The sequence below is a fragment of the Rhipicephalus microplus genome, chromosome X (genome assembly GCF_043290135.1).
Source record: "Rhipicephalus microplus isolate Deutch F79 chromosome X, USDA_Rmic, whole genome shotgun sequence".
Taxonomy (NCBI): Eukaryota; Metazoa; Arthropoda; class Arachnida; order Ixodida; family Ixodidae; genus Rhipicephalus; species Rhipicephalus microplus.
The window spans coordinates 398651340-398670591 of NC_134710.1; the positions used below are offsets into that span (position 1 = coordinate 398651340).

At 46.3% G+C, this 19252-nt stretch overlaps 1 protein-coding gene across 1 annotated transcript in view; it reads right to left on the bottom strand.

Moving 5' to 3' along the window:
• The window catches only part of LOC119160996 (methionine aminopeptidase 1), a 72805-nt gene that overhangs the window by 34678 nt on the left and 18875 nt on the right, over positions 1-19252 (bottom strand). Inside the window, exon 7 of the mRNA XM_037413295.2 lies at positions 14616-14683. Coding sequence (XP_037269192.1) covers positions 14616-14683 — 68 coding nt within the window. The remainder of the gene's footprint in view (positions 1-14615; positions 14684-19252) is intronic.

Genomic DNA, 19252 nt, shown 5'->3' on the forward strand with positions numbered 1-19252 from the left:
GTGAAGCCCCTGGCACAATGGCGAGCCTAGGCACTGCTACATAGGAAGTTGTGGGACAGCTGTGCGAGACACACAGCCTTGTGCGTACGACGTGGACAGGACAGCGCTTACGCTAAATGCAGTTTTTGTCTGCATTTCTGATCCGCTTCAAACTAATCTTTAAACACGAACATCTACCAACTAGCCCAACTCGCTGGGACACTTCGATGCATAGCTCAGACATGTCCCAGAAATGGCAGTGCTTGATGCTACCTCTGCATCTTTAGACCAATTTCACAAGGAGGCTGCCATCTTTTCCACAGCATCTTTTCCATCTTTTCCATCTGCCATCTTTTCCTCTAGCGTCTGCAATGCTTCGCCACCGTGTCGGTGTGTGGGTATCTGCAGCAGTGTATGCAGTGAATGCACTCAGTACACAGGGTATTGCTGTTGTTCGCGGTATACTGTAAAAACACAGCAACGTTTCACAAGTGTAAAGGCACTAGTAGGTAATCACTAAGCTGTCAGCTTCAAAATGGGTGAAATTGAAAGCAGCGGCAACCCTCGAGACGGTTCTGCATCGCTGGCGACCATACCCAGGAGGGGAGTAGAATTTCAATGCATTCCTTAAGCAGCACAGGTAAATGGGTAATTCGTTAGTATGCTTTGTTATAGCTGGCCTTGTGGGGTTCTGGGAGTGTGCACTAGCATTAAATTTTTAGACAACTCTTGAAGTATAATCAGTGAAACATAAATGGAGACGAGCGAATACGTATGCCATTGTCCAGCTGCACTTAAACTGCACGCATTATTGTTCAAAGTGACTCTCGGTTTTTTTGCCGTGGTTCCTTATGTTTAATGTAACTCTACAATCGCTAGCAAATTATCTGGTTCGGCTCAGAATGTCGCAATACAGTTAAACCTGGATATAACGAAATTGACAAATTCCAAGAAAAATTTGTTATAAAGAGAACTTCGTTACATTGTGCGGACGAGAATGACAAAGAGGACACGGAGGAAGACGATGTGGACAGACTATGTGAGCTAACTGGGTGCCATCTTGTCCACCACCGACTTTATTCTGTGTTTTGTAAAGTTATTTTCCCCGTATCATCATTAGTGGAAGGTGCGGGGTACTCACTTCACGCAAGACGGAGCTTCGTAGCGGGCTGCTAGTGGTCTCCCCCATGAAGTCAACAATGCCGACCCTTCCCCGACTAATGTGCCTTCTTCATCCACTTCCGTGCTTCCTCCAACTCGCCCATCAACCCTCATCTTGAGCCCACCCCCGAGAGATCGAGGTACCTTTTCCGGCACCGATGACGTTGATGTAGAAGCCCGGCTGAAGTCGTACGAGCGAGTGAGTGTACGTATGCGATGGGACCCGACGCTCATGCTGGCCAACGTGATTTTTTATCTCAGAGGCACCGCAAAGGTCTAGTATGAAACGCACGGGGAAGAGCTGACCAGCTGGGAGTTATGCAAGCAAAAGCTCCGGGAGCTATTTGGCAGGCCTGTGGGAAGTCAACGTGCCGCCCAAAACGAGCTGGCACGTCAGGTTCAGGCATGCACCGAATCCTACCACATGTACATTCAGGACGTGCTTGCTTTGGGCCACAAGGTCAACTCGCAGATGTCCGAAGCCGATAAGGTTGGCCATGTTATTAAGGGCATAACAGATGACATCTCTCACCTTGTGTTCAAGAATTCATCTACGACCCAGGACATTATCTCTGAATGCCGGCGCCTTGAAGAAGCCAAGAGCCGCCGTTTTCTGCACCAGTGTGCCCGGCTTCTAAACACGGCTGCAACATCCACATGCGAAGACTCTTGCCTGCCTTCTACAGAAAGTCCGGGTGATGTCCGTATTGTCCAATGGGAAATCGAAGCCGCAGCTCCACTTGCGTCAGCCTCCCCCAACTCCGACAGCTATCACGCCACCGTCTCCCGCATCCAAACCGCCGTTAGTCAAGAATTGGCCAGCATGCCCACGTGCCCCCATCTTGTCGATCGCCGTCCCCAAGCTCCTTCCTGCGCTCGCCTTTGGAAAACTGACAGGAGCAGCTCTTGGAGGTGATGCTGCAATACTGACCCGATGCCAAAATCCTCTACTGACCTTGCCCACACTTCGAAACCTTATCAATGTTGGCGTCGACGGTGTACCAACTACAGCCTTCATTGACACTGGCGCTCACGTGTTTATCATGAACGCTGACCTTAGAACACAGCTGAAAAAAGTCCTTACTCCTGGCCCAACTTCTGTGGTCTGAACTGCCGATGGTGGAAAAGTCGCCGTGATTGGTGTGTGCTCAGCTTGCGTCAGCATCGCCGGACATCACACATCAGTTCTGTTTTACGTTTCAGAACATTGCCCTCATGACATAATTTTGGGCCATGACTTCTTGTCTGAACGTTCGGCCTTGATAGATTGTTCTGCCGGTATAGTGCAACTCGCTCTACCTACTGTTGTTGATCCTCCATGTTTCCCTCTAAGTTGGCTCTGTTCCACAGAACACCTGCGTCTCCCTTAACGAACACTTGCTTACATAGGCGTCTCCCCTGTTCCACCTGTTCCAGACGGTGTTTATAGTGTGTGCCCCAATGTTGACGTCCTGCTTTCCCACAATGTTACATTTCCTGACACCGTCGTCACTATAACGGCCAACGCATCCTGCCTACCACTAGTGAATTTTGGTCTAAGTACACAAATCCTCCCTCATCGTATATCTCTCGCTGAAATCATGCCGGCGGCAAAGTGCTATATTTGCACTCTAAGTTATGACAGCATCCCGAGTGCCGAGAAAACTTCGCCTAGTCCTCTATCAGACCAAAGTGTGTTGACCAAGATGATTGCATCCGACTTACCCAAAAAACAAGCTAACGACCTGCGTTCCCTGCTAGCATCTTTTTAGGACATCTTTGACCTTGGTGACCACCCCCTCGGCCAGACGTCTGTCGTTAAGCACCGGATTGATACAGGCCACAAGAGTCCCATCCATCGGAGACCCTACCGGGTCTCCCATGCTGAGCGGTGCATCATCCAACAGGAGGTTGACAAAATGATTTTTTAGAATATCATCCATCCTTCCTGCAGTCCGTGGGCGTCCCCTGTTGTACTTGTCAAGAAGAAGGACAACAGCTGGAGATTCTGCATCGATTATCGGCATTTAAACAAGATAACGAAGAAGGACGTCTACCTTTTGCCACCCATAGACGATGCCCTGGATTGCCTTCACGGCGCAAAGTATTTTCCTCCATCAACCTTCGCTACGGATACTGGCAAATTGTGTTGATGACATGAACTGTGAAAAGACGGCGTTTATCACTCTCGCCGTGATGGAAGTGACATTTTGCTTTTTGGAGCAGAATATAGAGCAGAAAAAAATGCTATAGCAGTGGGTAGCTATTGGTGTTTTTGGAGCAGATGCACGTTCCTAACGACTCCTGAAGTCTAAAACATCACTTAAGCATCTAATATTTTTATTTATCATACGTGCCGTATGCTAGTACGCAGCTAGTATACATGCAGTACAGTTGGCATAAATAAAGGGGGGGGGGGGGGCAGAGAGTCCGGACTTTTCTTGTGTTCAGGCTGGGGAGGACACCACTTGCAAGTGTCCTACTTAAGATTTAGCTTTTGCATGTGATATAATTGAGTTTAGGGTTCAGTATAGCACAATCAACTTTTCAAAAGGCTTTTTACCTTTAACTGACCTGCATTGAATGCCCCTCAGCTGTGTGAACTATGGAAATCGAAAAAAGCAAAAAGGCTGAATAGAACAATGAAATTGCTAGAGCTTGGACCCCATGCTGATTTTAAAAATTTTATTTGAAAGCAGGGTTTAATTCCTATATAAATAAAAATACAAACCATATGAAAAATACGAATTGGACACTATGGCCTGATATGTGTCGCCTCTTCAGATTTTTCTGGATTTACGCCACTGAGTAGCACACTAGGATAATATGATTGTGTATACAGCCTGCTTCTGGTTTCGCTTAGGCTCACGGGATGGTCCCATGGTTCAACTTATTTCTTTTAGTTTGCCAACACCCTTTCGGAGCAGGTTTGGAGCAGTTACTAGCAAATATTGCACTTTGAAGCAGCATGGAGCAGCATTTCTCCTTTGGAGCAGTTTGGAGCAGCACTTCCATCACTGCTCTCGACGGCCTTTACCAGTTTAAAGTGATGTCATTCGGTTTATCAATGCCCCCACCCCGTTTGAACGTATGATGGACGCCCTGTTGCAAGGCTTCAAGTGGTCCATCTGCCTGTGCTACATGGACGACGTCATCGTTTTTTCGCCTTCTTTTGCGATGCACGTTGAAAGGCTATTGAAAATCTTATCTGTCTTTCGTACGGCAGGACTGAAACTCAATTCGGCAAAGTGCCACTTCGGCCATCGTGAAATTTCTGTCTTCGGACATTTCGTTGATTCTGTAGGGGTTCGCCCTCATCAAGATAAAATACGGGCAGTAAAAGATTTCCCTGTACCAACCTGTACCAAAGGCGTTCGTAGTTTCTTTGGCCTCTGTTCTTACTTCCGCTGCTTTGTTAAAAACTTCGCTGACGTCGCACGCTCTCTCACTCTACTCCTGAAAAAAGACGCTGGCTTCATTTGGAGCCCTGAGCAAGCAGATGTGTTCCAAAATCTAGTGTGGCCGCTTACTTCTCCTTTTATCCTCGCTCACTTTGATGTTTAAGCTCCAACAGAAGTTCGTACTGATGCAAGTGGCTATGGCATCGGTGCAGTCCCGGCCCAGAAGCAACAAGGACGAGACCGTGTTGTTGCTTATGCCAGCCGCCCTCTTTCGCCTGCTGAGAGAAAATAATCAATAACTGAACAAGAATGTTTGGCACTTGTTTGGGCAGTCGGGAAATTTCGTCCCTATTTGTAGGGCCGGCCATTCAGTCATCACTGATCACCATGCCTTATGCTGGCTTTCGTCCCTGAAAGACCCTTCAGATCTTCTTGGCCGTTGGACGTTGCGCCTTCAAGAATTTGACTACTCAGTCCTATACAAAACCGGCCACTTGCATCAAGATGCTGACGGCTTGTTCCGACATCCTGCCAACCCTCCAGACGGCGACTCCTTTATAACCACCCTTCCTGTCGACGTCTTCTCTGTATCCGCAGTTCACAACATTCGAATCGAGCAGCGACGAGATACTTTCTTGGACGGTAGTATCCGAAGGCTAACATCGGTGATGCCCTACCCTTCCCTTAGAATGTTTGAATTACATGATGGTGTATTTTACCGTTGCAATATGCGTCCTGACGGCCCTGAAAGACTGCTTGTCGTTCCTTTTCAATTGCGTCACACTGTTCTCGCCTAGCTTCATGATGCCCAGATAGCCGGTCACCTCGGCGTGTCACAGACCTACGACAGAGTTCACTGGCGCTTCTTCTGGGCTGGCATGTACCGCGATGTCTTTCTTTATGTTTCAGCCTGCGACCCTTATCAATGACGGAAAAAACCAAATGCCCCTCCTGCCGGAGGCCTTCAGCCACTGGACATCCTACGAGACCCATTCTACCGTGTTGGCGTGGACCTGCTTGACCCTTTTCCTACGTCAGCTGCGGGTAATCAGTAGATTGCAGTAGCAACCGATTATGCTACCCGATATGCGACCACACAAGCACTTCCAACCAGCTGTGCTGTGGCAGATTTCCTTTAGAAGGACGTCATCCTACACTACGGCGCCCCTCGACAACTCCTTACCGACCGAAGCAGCTACTTCCTTTCCAAAGTGGTTGATGACCTCCTTCGCTCCCGCGCAACTAAACACAAGCTTTAGACTGCTTACCATCCACAAACAAATGGTCAAACGGAGCGCCTCAATCGCACTTTCACCGACAAGCTCCCAATTCTGTGTCCACCGATCGCCGCAACTGGGACACTACGTTACCTTTTGTAACATTCGCATACAATTCCTCTAGACACGAGGTACAATTCCTCTAGACACGCTGGGTTCTCTCCTTTTTTCGGTTGTTCGGCTGTGACCCTGCGCCACCTTTTGACACGCTCCTGCCGGCCGGACTAAATGACACGTCTCAGTACACTCATGATGCAATAATGAAGGCCCAAGCGGCACGCCAAGTTGCTCAACGACGACTACTGGACTCCAACGACAATCAGAAGAGCGTATACAACGCCCGCCATCGTTACGTCCACTTCACACCCAACAATCTCGTTCTGCTGTGGTTCCCGTCGCGCCGTGTTGGACTTTCGGAAAAGTTACTCCCACGTTATTCAGGTTCCTACCGCATCTTACTTAAAGTAACAGACGTCACTTACAAAATCCACCATACGGACCCCGCCATCATTCACCCTCCCACTGACATAGTACATGTTACGTGACTCAAGCCAAATCACTCCAGTGCCTCCTTATTAGCACTGGGTCGGTGCTTTATTATGTGCTTTTTAAAGTTATTTTCCCCGTAACAATATGCAGTTTTGGTACGAAAATGTGAAGAATGAACAAAAGGCGTATTGAAGGCAGAGCTAACGCACACTTACTTAGCGGTAAAAAACAGCGATATTATCGCGATAACAATTATACGGACAGTCTCAGTGGGTTTTACCCGTCGCAGCCTAGTTCCATATTAACTCTTTCGTTACCAAGCTTATTGAAATCGATCACCGGTGATCGACGCCTTTCAGTCATTGATTTTGGCATGGTAAATTTCTTTCTCGTGCACCCAGCACTTTCTAGTAAGTTCCAACACTCAACTTTCAGTTTTTTTTTAATTTTCCGACTTGGGCGACATAGCAATTTTTTTACAGACTTTTGTGCCAACCAATGTGCGTGTGTAGCTGGAAAAATGCACTAGGTTGGCGAACTTGACGAAGTGCGTGCCCCTTGTGATTATGCTACAGTAACTTCGAAGTTTTGTAATGAAAAGAAACTTTGAAAGCCAAATATCGAACTGATGTGTTAGCTTCGCAATTTGACCGAGTTGAGCAGTAATAATTGTCGGAAATTTATGCCAGCTAATCAATAGAAAGCTGTTGCTAGAAGTCAGAAAAAATTAATTTTATAGAAAAATATTTCCCAAGGTCCGCCCAATGTATAAAGTGCACAGGTTTTCACAGTAAGTTCCAAGCCACTTTTGTTTTGTTTGTATCGTTATATCAGACACAGGGTCAGACCTAGTGTCACTAGTCGCTCCTATTACGTGGCCGTCACGCGCGCATAGGTGCGCATCAGCGCTGCTAAATGTGCTGCTTGAAACTGTCTTGAGACTCCACCTGAATTGAGCGAGAATGAGCAAAGATTTCGTGGATGACAGCACCTCAGCTTGAAGTTTTATGGTGACAATGTTTTGCGTCAGCCTGAGACATCTGTAGCTGTTCATGGGTTTGTTTTGTTTATATCCTCAAGTTATCTCCTCCACCACAAGTGAATATAGCTTCTGGACTTTGTGCATAGTCTTATAGTTACCCAGGTCACGTGCGTGGTCCACACTTTGCTAGGGCATACTTTGGTGACACTGGCTGCAGAGCTTCTCCCAACTGCAAGAAGGCCCCCAGAGCAAATCTTGGCCCTGACTACGGAGCAGTGCGAAACATTTTAGAACTGCGTGCGGTATTTTCGTTTTTTTTATTACAGTATGCGCAAAGATGCAAAGGAATACGCTTGGATGCATATATTGAAACGCCAAGCTGTGCAGAGTGAGATGGCTCATAGAAAAAGGCGGCTCTAGATCAAATAGCGAAGTTCATTGGACATCTCATTTATAGAGATTATTCTCATCACAGGTATCCATTTATATTGGACTACCTGGAGGCTCTTATCGCAAGGCAACGAACATTTACTGAGAAGAGTTTACGAGTACACTTGTGTCTCACGAAGAATATTCAATGCTTCACCGCATGGCATGAGCAATGGAGCAGCACCTCGGTTCCGATTTTCTTTGTCTATGTGAAGAGAAACATTTTGTACAACATTAATTATTTTTATACTGTTCCTGGGTCATTTATCTACAAAATGTATATTCTGAATTTTCTTTGTTTCGAATATTTTCGCATATAGGGTTTTTTATTCCACTGTCTACCAGCTGGTGATGAAAAATTTCACACTTTTCACATTTTTATCCATTCTAAAATATTTTTGTTGCTCCACAACATATATTTTTTGGAAAGAGCATTTCATTCTGTAAAGTTTGGTATGCTGCAATGCTTGCTGGAGTACTTTCCAAACTGGCAAAAACGATCTTCCCGAGACACATGAAAAACAACCATTCTCGCGCAGTAACAAAAGAGTCAAGTCCAAATTGATAACATGCCCTTGCACACCGCAACTTTTTTAAGTGGGTAAAAGAACGGCCGTTACTAAAGAAGATATCAAATCATGATATCGCTCATGATGGAGCAAAAGCAACTTTGTGTTCCTCACAGGACATGCTGCATTTCACAAGCAGTGACCCTAACTTCATGAACACCATTATTACTGGTGACGCGTCTTAGTTGTACGAGTACGACCCGGAAACCAAATCCCAGTCGTCAAGAGTGGAAGCATTCCACGTCGCCAAGACCAAAGAAGGCCCACCAAGTGCGCAGCAACGTCAAAGTGATGCTGAGTGTTTTCTTTGACTCCAGCAGTGTGGTACACCACGAGTACGCACCACAGGGTCAAACAATCACCAAAGAGTACTACAAGGATGTCCTCTGTCGCCTACGTGGTGCTGTGCGGCGCAAGAGACCCGAGTTGCGGTCAACAGGAAAATGGCGCATCCATCATGACAATGCTCCTGCATATTCCTCAACCTTGGTTCAGACTTTTTTTGGCAAAAATTTTGACTCCTGTAGTTCAAAAGCCTCCTTACTCTCCTGAAATGGCTCCCTTCGACTTCTGGCTGTTTCCCGCACTCTAGAGGACATTGAAAGGAGAGTGATTTCAGACAAGGGAGGACATTATGGCTGCAATGACAGCTGAGCTAAATTCTATTCCGATACAAACCTTCTCAGAATGCTTCTAACAATGGCAGCACCACTGGGAGAAGTGCGTGGAATCCCAAGGGGAATACTTTGAGGGGGATTAGGTTTCTAACACTCCAGTTATGCCAGTTCTTTCTTTCACCAAAAGTTAGGTACTTTTCTAATAGACCTCCTAACATTACAATTCGTTGCTGTCGCATTCACTACATTGTATTCAAAGCGGCATTGTGTTGTCACCAGCGCTAATCAGCTAATCAGGAAGGCTATAGTCCCACGGCGGGAACTCGCAGCGCAAGACGGAAGCGCGTGACATGCCGAGTTTTAAAGATCTGTTGTTGTCACTGTGTTCTCCGAGTTTCCATCAGTGCCGAATCTGATGTCACTTCAGTAGTGACAACCTGGCTGTCCACCTTAAAACGAAAAAGCTGAATGTCGTCGAACGCCACACCATGCACCCACTTGAGGTTAACAGTGCAAAAAAAGACAAAAAAGACACGGCAGAATGGAAAAAGATGGGACAAGTGCTGACTTCTCTGTTGCTCTGTCAGGAAGAGAGCTATGTTTCTGTTTTTCGGGGTGCGAGGGTTGGCTTGGCAGGCTCAGTGATTGTTGATGTTATTTCGTATCTTTGCATCTGTCATTATTTTTCACTGCCTTTTCTGTTCACTCGGGTATATTACCAGCCTTCTTGTCAATAAAATTTCAGTTGAAAGTCAGCGCTTGTTTCATCTTTTTCCTGTCAGCGCTTGTTTCGTCTTTTTCCTGAAGAGCGAACGACACGGATACCGCAAAGAACTATTCGGTAAAGTGCCCCCCATATGCAGCACGGCCCCACATATGTGATGCGAACTAAAAGCATCACACTGCCAACGCAAAAGTAGTTTTCTTTTTGTGAGAACCTGTTGAGCTGTTCTCGTCTTATATTTTATTTTTTGGCCGTACAACCACCTTTAGTGCATTAAAGAAAACACTCAATTGACCTCTCATGTGCCGCAAATGCAAAACGCACCAATTCCCCACACACCAGCAGCAGTGGCCGAACAGCCAGTGGAGAGAGAGTGACGAAAATGTATGAGTTCAGGGCTACTCTTTCCCTCTTCGTGAAAATGGTCTATATCTGCTGCTGCATGACGTCATGCTAGTTAACGTGCAGCCAGCAAGCAACTCAAACTGCCAAAACAACAGCCATCTAATCAAACTATGTGAAAGAAACACGGTACATTAGAATAATCACACCTTCCGAGTATGATTCCACCTTTTTTTTGTCATATTTTTGCATAGTAGTCACTTAACTTTATTGCGGCAAAGTGCCCAGCCTTGCAGTAGACTCTTGGAAATTTGATGCGATCATTCAACATACTAATACTGTGCTTCGTTTACCATGCCAACGTGTGCTGATGCTCGGCTGCAGGCTCTCTTCATAATTGTAAAGCTAGCTTTCATGTGTTGCAACTAGCCCAACCAATGGTAGCTAGTCACTTCTACAAACAGGTTCAAGTGCAATTTGCTTTTGCTACAGCGCTACAAATGTAATCTCAGCTCTACTGACATAAACATGCATAACAGACAAGCCCCACTACATGAAACTAGGACCTCGTCTCCACTTGAAGCACAACAGGTGCTGCCATTAGTGGGGAAAACGCACAGTGTAGGGAAGTGCACTTGTGGGTTATGAAAGGGGTCTATGAGAAACGAATCGGGTTGCTATACCATCATCTGGCTGGAATATAGTGATGCATGCCCATGTTGTTCTCTCTTAAAAACACGAAAACAATGGGGGTCAGAGAACACGAATAATGCTGAGGTTAAACAACTAAGACGATTTGAGTACAGCAAGCATGGGTCGGCGAAAAATTTAGAGCTCATGAAACAAACTTACTCACGACTTATACTCCTGTCACACGGCACCCGTAATGTCATTCGCTGCGAATGGCATTAGGTGTTAATGTCACTTCTGTTGCTGCTACATGGACATAGCGAATGAAATTCACACCCAACAACATTCGGCCGTAGCATGTGCTCACCGAACTCGTGCAAGTGCGACATGTGTAACCTCGTCAACAGGCGCTTGACAAGAGATTACAAAACTTGTATCTTAAAGCTAGTGTAAACGATGCTCAGATGTTTATTGAAGGTCACTGTTAACTTCAAAGTAATTTTTAAGATACAATGCTATAGTGGAAGCAATTTGTGCAGCCATGTTTTCTTTCTTAGACTCCGACTAGACACTCGCGCCTCCTGTAAGCCATGTTTACGACACTTGCGCCATTGTTTCGGCGAAGCATGCCATTGTAGCACTCTCGAGTAGCAGAATACACATGCTCGCATCGGACACCAGGTTAGAGAGAGTGTTTTGAAACCCATTTTCCTTTTTTGGGAAGTACCACAGTTCTCTGTTAATCGCTGACGAAGTGGAATCCCAAAGAGCAGCCAATATAAAAGCAGCTCCAAATTCCTCGTAGTCTGTGATATTTTCGAATAGCAAGCTTGAGCCGTTTCAGTTGGTTCTGATGCTTTATTTGAAGCAGCTGAAGAGCATTTAACGTTCATTAGCACTTATCATTTATGGCGGTCACAGATTCATGAACGCTGTCCCAGTCCTAATATTGCAGACTGCAAGCTGTGAGTGGGTCTCTAGTTGCGCCAAAAAGGGCATTTTTCACACGTCTCGGAAATATTGTCTTTGTCAGTTTGAAAAGGACTCCACCATGCATTGAAGCATACCAAATTTTACAAAGTTTTATGCTTTTTCCAAAAAAATACATTTTGTAGAGCACTGAAAATATTTTAAGTGAATAAAAATGTGAAAAGTGTGAAACTTTTGGTTGCCAGCTGGTAAATAGTACAAGAAAAAAGGAGTATGAATGCAAAAATTTTTAAAACAAAAAAATTCAGAATATACTATTTAAAGCTAAATGACTCAGGAACAGTATAAACAATGATAAATGTTGCATAAAATGTTTCTGTTCACATAGACAAAGAAAATCGGAACCGAGGTACTGTTTCATTGCTCGTGCCATGCTGTGATGCGTTGCTTGGCTTTTCTTGAAGCGAACTCGTACGCTTTTCTTAGTGAACGTTTGCTTTTTTGCGATATAAACCTCCAGGTGTTTAAATATAGATGGATATCCATGATGTGAATAATACCTCTATAAGCCAGATGTCCAATGAACTTAGCTATTTCGTCTTGCGTAACTTCTATCTATCAGCCACATCAGTCCGCTGAGGTGGGCGTTCCTATTTTTGCATGCAAGCATATTTCTTGGCATTTTGCACATTGTATTAACAAGAAATAACGATATAGCGTGAAGTTCTAAAACGTTTAGCGCTGCTCTGCAGTCAGCGCCAAGATGTGCTCCGGTGGCCTCCTTGTCATTTGGAGAAGCTCTACATCCGGCGCCAGCACACTGTGCCCCAGCGAAGTGTAGACCTCGCATGTAACCAGAGTAGCTATAAATAGATTGTGCACAAAGCTCAGTAGCCATGCACTTGCGGCGGAGAAGACAACTTGAGGTCGTGAACAAACACCCATGAACGGCTGCGGATGTCTCAGGCTGGCGCAAAACATTGTCGCCACAAAACTTTAAGCTGGGGTTCTGTCATTCACGGAATCTAAGCTCGTCCTCACTCAGTTCAGTTGGGGTTGCAAGACAGCTTTGAGCAGTGCGTCTGTTCTGGAGCACTGCTGCACGCCCATGCGTGCATGACGATGATGCCATAGAAGCAACTAGTGACACTAGATGCGACCCTTTCTCTGATAATAACGATTTAAACGAAACCAAAGCTGCTGAAAACTGACTGAGAAGGCCATCTCAATACTTTAACCATACGACGAACCTTTGGAAATATTTTTTGTAGAATAAGTGTTGCATGAAACAGCAACACCTCTTTATTGAATAGCTGGCATAAATTTCCAGCAATTATTATTGCTCAACACTGTGAAATTGCCAAGCTGACTTTTCTATGGAATATTTTGATGACAAAGATTTTTTTATTACAGACCTTCAATGCTATTGTAGCATAATGACGAGAGGCATGCAATTTTGTTGAGTTAACCAGCCTAGTGCATCTTTCCAACAATACGCACGCTGGTTTGCACAAACGTCTTTCGAAAATCACTATGTTACCAAAACAGACAAATTCAAATCGATTCCGAAAGTTGAGTGGCTGGACTAACTACTAGTTAGTGCTGGGTGCACGAGAAACAAATTTAACATGCCCAAATCAATTAAACAAGGCATCGATCACCAGTAATCGAATCGAATAGGCGCGGTAACGAAAAAGTTAAGAGGGATGTGGCAATGAAAATTATTTTTAGTATTTATAAAGTGATGAAATTGGGCATGCAGATGTGATTTCTTGTGCCGATATAACTGAAGATGGTATTTAGCTATCTAATGTAGTTGATGAGTTACAACTCCTAATAGGCTCTCATGATTATCCTAAAATTAATTAATGAATTTGACATGAATTTGCAAACATTTTTGCATAACGATATTTACAAAAACCCATTCTGTACCGTAACCCTATTCGTTTAGTTTTTAATATTCAAATAGGCACACAAAAAGTTTCTTTTTTGAAATGTCCTGGACATAATGTCTTACTAACAACATTTACAAAAAAGCCAATTACAAAAGTCTGTATGATGTGCAGTTAAATATAAACAGCTTTACAGCCTTTGCCAATCTCTCAGGATCGTAGTGTAGAAAACGTTATGGCTATAACTTCAGTTGTTGTGAGATGGCACAGGGATGACTGATAACAGCTGCACAAAAAATGAAAGCCGAGATAATGAAACTTGGAAGGAAGGCGGCTTTATTTTTTATTGCATATATGCAGCATTGAGGCTATCTTGAGCTCTGATCTGTCCTCTTTACAAGAATGCCACTATAGCGGCACTGTGCTAAGGGAAAGCTGTAGATTTACATTTTCTAAAGCTCAATTTTTTCAGTTTTTAATGACAACGCACTAAATAAAATGCTCTTTTCTCGACTTCCACTACTTACTGTTTTCATTTAATATATTTCACAGCATGAATGTTCTCAAAATTGCAGAAAAAAAATAAAATGAAAAATTGAACATTCTGATAAAATTTACCATTCCCATTGTCACCTTCTCCCCCCCCCCCCTCAAGCTGGTCTTGTTTGTATGCAGATCATTTTTCTACTGATGCTCTTTTATAGCGTCGCACGGTCGCAGTATATTTTCAATCAGCCGGACAATGTTATGCGAGTTAAATGCACGATTGGTAACTTTTCGGTATCGCAGCAGCCTGCCAATTAACATTGACATCTATCCTGCGAATGCCACTTCATAGGCGTGTAGAACGGGAATGCAAAACCGCAATGAAATTCGTTATGAATGTCAATCGCTGCGAATAACATTACATGTGCCGTGTGACAGGGGCCATTACTCAGACTTGCTCATGAAATGTACCCAGCCATTAGGGCTCACTCCGACTTGCACTCACCAGTGTTTTCAACTCACTCACTCGTTCTCGTTGAAATTTTCCTTAATCGAACTCAATCACACTCACGAAAACGTCAACTCACTTGGACTCACTCAGACTCAGGGCTCTATCTGAGCCTGAGTGAGTCGACTCATGAGAGAGTTTGTTGACGTACGACAGCAAGAGACCACTGGCACAGCACGCAAAAAAAAAAAAAAAAAAAAAAGCAAAAGCACCAGCTTACGTGCAACATGACTTGGGAAACTTGTAATAGTTCAGAGGAGACGGGTAGCAGTCACGGTCGATGCTTGCCTGAAATGAAGCAAAGTAATGCGTTGTGAGAATGAACACCAACAATGCACATTTGTAAAAACAAAAATTATCAGTGAAAACAGTTTCCAATGCACCAAGCACATGTATGGAAATGTGTGCAGTTAATCTAACTTTTTACGCATGAAAACTAAGTTCGTCGACACTCAATGACAATAACGCTTCCTTAAAGTGACTAAGCTAAAGCTAAATTTTTCTACGCTCAAAATTTGAAAAAAAAAAAAAAAAAATTTGAGTGCACTCTACAGTAAGAATCGCAAAGCAGCGACTGCATGCAGTGTTTCTCGTGGCAGAAAGGTGAAGTGCTACACTTTTTGCCTAGCCCTGTTAACACCTCCCCAACGTGGATAAGCTGAGTGAAACTGAATAATCAAATTAAACCGAACTCGCACAAGGCTGCATGCACCCAGATGATGTACTTGCGACCACCGTGCTGGCTGCAGATCTTTATTCACTGATCAGCGCAGCATGAGATGAAACAAGCAGTAAATGTCCCACAAAGTTCTGTAACTACAACTGGCAACTTTTTTTGCAAGTATTACCAATACTGACCTTAAAGGCCAACTGCAACGAAATTTTACTTGGGCAGAAACACCCATAAATACGTAGTACGGTATGTTACTATAACGACAGTGAGAAATCTTGCAGTCACGTATTTAATTTACCATTGGTGCTAATTGCAAGCAAGCAGACGACGCGGAGCTATAGCAATGTGCCCAGGCAAATCGGACAGAACCGGATATGACAAACACTACAGAACGTCGCCGCATCGCTCCTTGTGAGCAACCCTCCCTGCAGCTGAATAGCTTTTTCCTGCGTTAAACCGTTTTCAATGCAGCGCGTTTGAAACGAGTCTGTGCGTTTGTGCTTCCTTGGCGCCAACTAAAGACAGCGCTTCCGAAACGTGTTCGTGCTGTATTGAAGTCGACGGCAAATCAAGTTCAAATCAAACAGCGTTTCTGAATACGGGGGGTCAGACGCTGCAAATCGACCAGTGGGAAGTTCGGACCAGTGTTCGATAAGAGGCATGTTCACGCAGCTTTTTTAAGTTAAGATAGAAAAAATGCAGACACTAAGGGGCCCGTCCGCGACGTGCGTGCTCGAGGAGCATGGAGCCGACGATTCTTCTGCTGTTTATGTCGCTTCCGGTCTACCGTAATGGCATAGTTTTTCTAGTTTCAGTCTCAAAAACCCCGTCATTTGCAAGCTTTTTTCTAAGGTAGGCGCTTCTATTTCGAAGGCTACATTTGGCAGGCAGCACTACCTCTAGTTAGACTACCTATATGACTTTTTGCACAGTGCCAAATTTTGTTGCCGTTCGCCTTTACCCAAGTTGTGCTTTCTATTAACGTGGATGCAATGTACAACTTTTGAGCTTAAAAGAACAACAAAATAAAAACAACATAAACAATATTGCCGCGAACCATGCATTGGGTTTGTTTATTTCTGTTTAGCTTTTTCGGCCTGGCTGCGCCGGCCTGCGCTATCATTGTTTTCACAGCATTTCGAACAAACGCTTTCGAACAGCGTTTCGAGCGTCTCGAACAAACAGCGTCTCGAACAAACGCTATCACAGCGTTCTCGATACAATTAGATCATTCGAGAAACCCTCGCACCGAGGGATATAAATTCCCGCACAGCCGATGCCGCGACATTGGATCGCCGGCGCTCACTAGTGTGCTCGTCGTTTCGCCGGCCGCTGCTTCGCCGCCTGTGTATTCTTTCAGTTGTTAGGGAAGCACAGGTTCGCTCCAATAAACTTGTTTTCCTTATAGACAACTGCGTCGTCCTTTGCTGCGTGACATCTGGTGGAAGTGCTGGGTACATGAACCCTAAGCCATTGCCAAGCCGACAAGCAAGCCCAACACGACAAGCACGCCCAACTCGTGTCAGCCGCCGACAGCAAGGCCTTCAGCCAGAGTTTGAACTGCTCCCGGATAAAAAGAGGAAAGAAGACGTAAAAACCACGATGATCAACGCAGGCACCATGACCAGCGCTACCAACCCTCCCGTCGTTCTACAACAACCTCGTGAGCCTCCATCATTCGGAGGATCTCCTGGTGAAGACCCGGAAGAGTGGCTGGAGAAGCTGGAGCGCATCCGCATCTTTAACAGGTGGGATGACGTAGAAACGTTTCGGCATGTCTTCTTCTATTTGGAGGATGCAGCTCGAACGTGGTTTGAGAACCATGAAGGCTCCCTAACCGACTGGACTGTCTTTAAGAGCGAATTCCTCAAAACATTCGCTACGGTTGTGTGGAAAGAACGAGCCGCCCTTTTGTTGGAGACGCGAATGCAACACCCTAACGAAGGTGTTGTACTGTTCGCTGAGGAGATGAAGATGCTGTTCCGGAGAGCTGACCCCGAAATGGCAGAAGAGAAGAAGGTGCGCTTTCTGATGCGGGGAGTTAAACAAGAGCTTTTCGCTGGACTCATCCGCAACCCCCCCAAGACCGTCGCTGAGTTCGTCACCGAGGCTTCGATGATCGAGTGGACCTTGGATATGCTTCCGCGGCAATACGATAGACCACTCAACACCCTTTCGGTGAATCCGGTAAACGCCCCTAGATTGGCGATGGAAGACTTGCGGGAGACCATCCGCGCCGTCGTTTGCGAGGAACTGAAGAAATTGTTCCCAGCAACGCCGCAGCCCCAAGTCGCCTCCCTCACTGACATCGTCCGCGAAGAGGTTCAGCAAGCACTGGGGAATTCTACGCCGTCGGAAGCATCTTACGAACCACAAGCAATGACCTACTCCGCTGCTGCTCGTCGACCCCGACCCGTCCCAACTCGTTATCAAGAGGCCCCGCTGTACCGCCGCCCAATGTCGCCCGCCCGACCCCCTGTAACCCGAAACTAGGCACCCAGGAAGACTGAGGTGTGGCGAACGCCAGATAATCGTCCGCTGTGCTACTACTGCGGAGAGGCCGACCACGTCTACCGCCGCTGCCCGTACAAGAGGCTGGGTTTGCGTGGGTTCTCCGTCGACGCACCCCGCCCGCGAGCCGGCCAGCGCCCATTTGAGATCGAAGAATACCTGTCGAACACCAGCCGTGGACCATCCCGTTTCAACCGTTCGCCGTCGCCCTACCCGTACCAATCCCCCAATCGTCGCAGCAATGCTGACTTCGCCCGTGGAAGGTCCCCCAGCCCACGAGGGGGAAACTAAAAGCAGCAACTTCTGGAGGTGAAGTTGCACAACGGCGAGAAAATGAAAACCCTCCAACGACGCAAGACCGTGATTCACGACATGCCCTCACCCGACGACCCGACGACACCCTGACGAGACCCCCGAAGACGACGACAGCTACACTGCGCGACACGTACCTGCAATGACGGAGCCTGCCGCTGAGAAGACGACGATGACGACGCATAGTGCTCGACCATCAACACGCGCAAGCCGCGATACGACGCCCCGACCCACCCGAAATTCGAGGAAAGCGGCATCCGACGTCCAGTTGTCCATCGACGGCCTTGACGTAGTCGCCCTCATCGACACGGGAGCCGACTACTCGGTCATGAGCGAGTCATTCGCGTCCAAGCTAAAGAAAGTTACGACCAGATGGGACGGTCCGCACATACGCACAGCAGGAGGCCACCTCGTGACCCCAAGTGGAATGTGTACATCGCGCGTCACCATAGACGGCACTACGTACCCTTCGGAGTTCGTCATTTTGCCTAACTGCTCCCGCGACATAATTCTCGGAATGGACTTTTTGACGGACAACGGCGCAATAATTGATCTGCAGACCAGGTCGATAACATTTTCTTCCGATCACTCCACGACGCCGCAGCCGAACCTCGGACACCGTGCTGCTGTAAGGATCGCCGACGATCACGTCACCCTGCCACCCCGCGCAAGCTTGATGATCGCCGTCTATTGTGAAGGTGCTGCTCCCGACGTCGACGCTATCGTAGAGACTGACCAAAGGTTGCTTCTATACCGCGGTGTGTCTGTCGCAAGAGGCATTGCGCGGTTTAAGCAACGCAGATCAGATCCCACGTTTTGGTCACCAATTTCACCGAGGAGTACCAGCATCTAAACAAAGCCACTGCAATTGCGTTCCTCGAAGAAACGCAAGAAGCGAGTCAAGTGATCGCGATCGCCACCTTTGAACGTGCACGCGCAGATGCTTCCAGGCTGCCACATCTTTTCGACGTGAACCCGGCGCTGTCGCAAGAAAATCGGGACAGATTACTGGAGTTGCTCCGTCGCTACAGCGAGTGTTTTTCCTCGAACTCGAAGTTACGTCAGACACCTTTGGCGAAGCACCGGATAATAACCGAAGATGGAGCCCGACCTACCAGACAGTCACAGTACCGCGTTTCTTCACACGAGCGCGAAGCTATCCGGACTCAAGTAGATGACATGCTCAGCGATGACATAATACAGCCATCAAAAAGTCCGTGGGCTACGCCGGTTGTACTCGTGAAGAAAAAAGATGGCACTTTAAGATTCTGCGTTGACTACCGGAGACTAAACAAAATCACCAAAAAGGACGTGTACCCCCTGCCACGAATCGACGACGTCCTCGACCACCTCTGCCACGC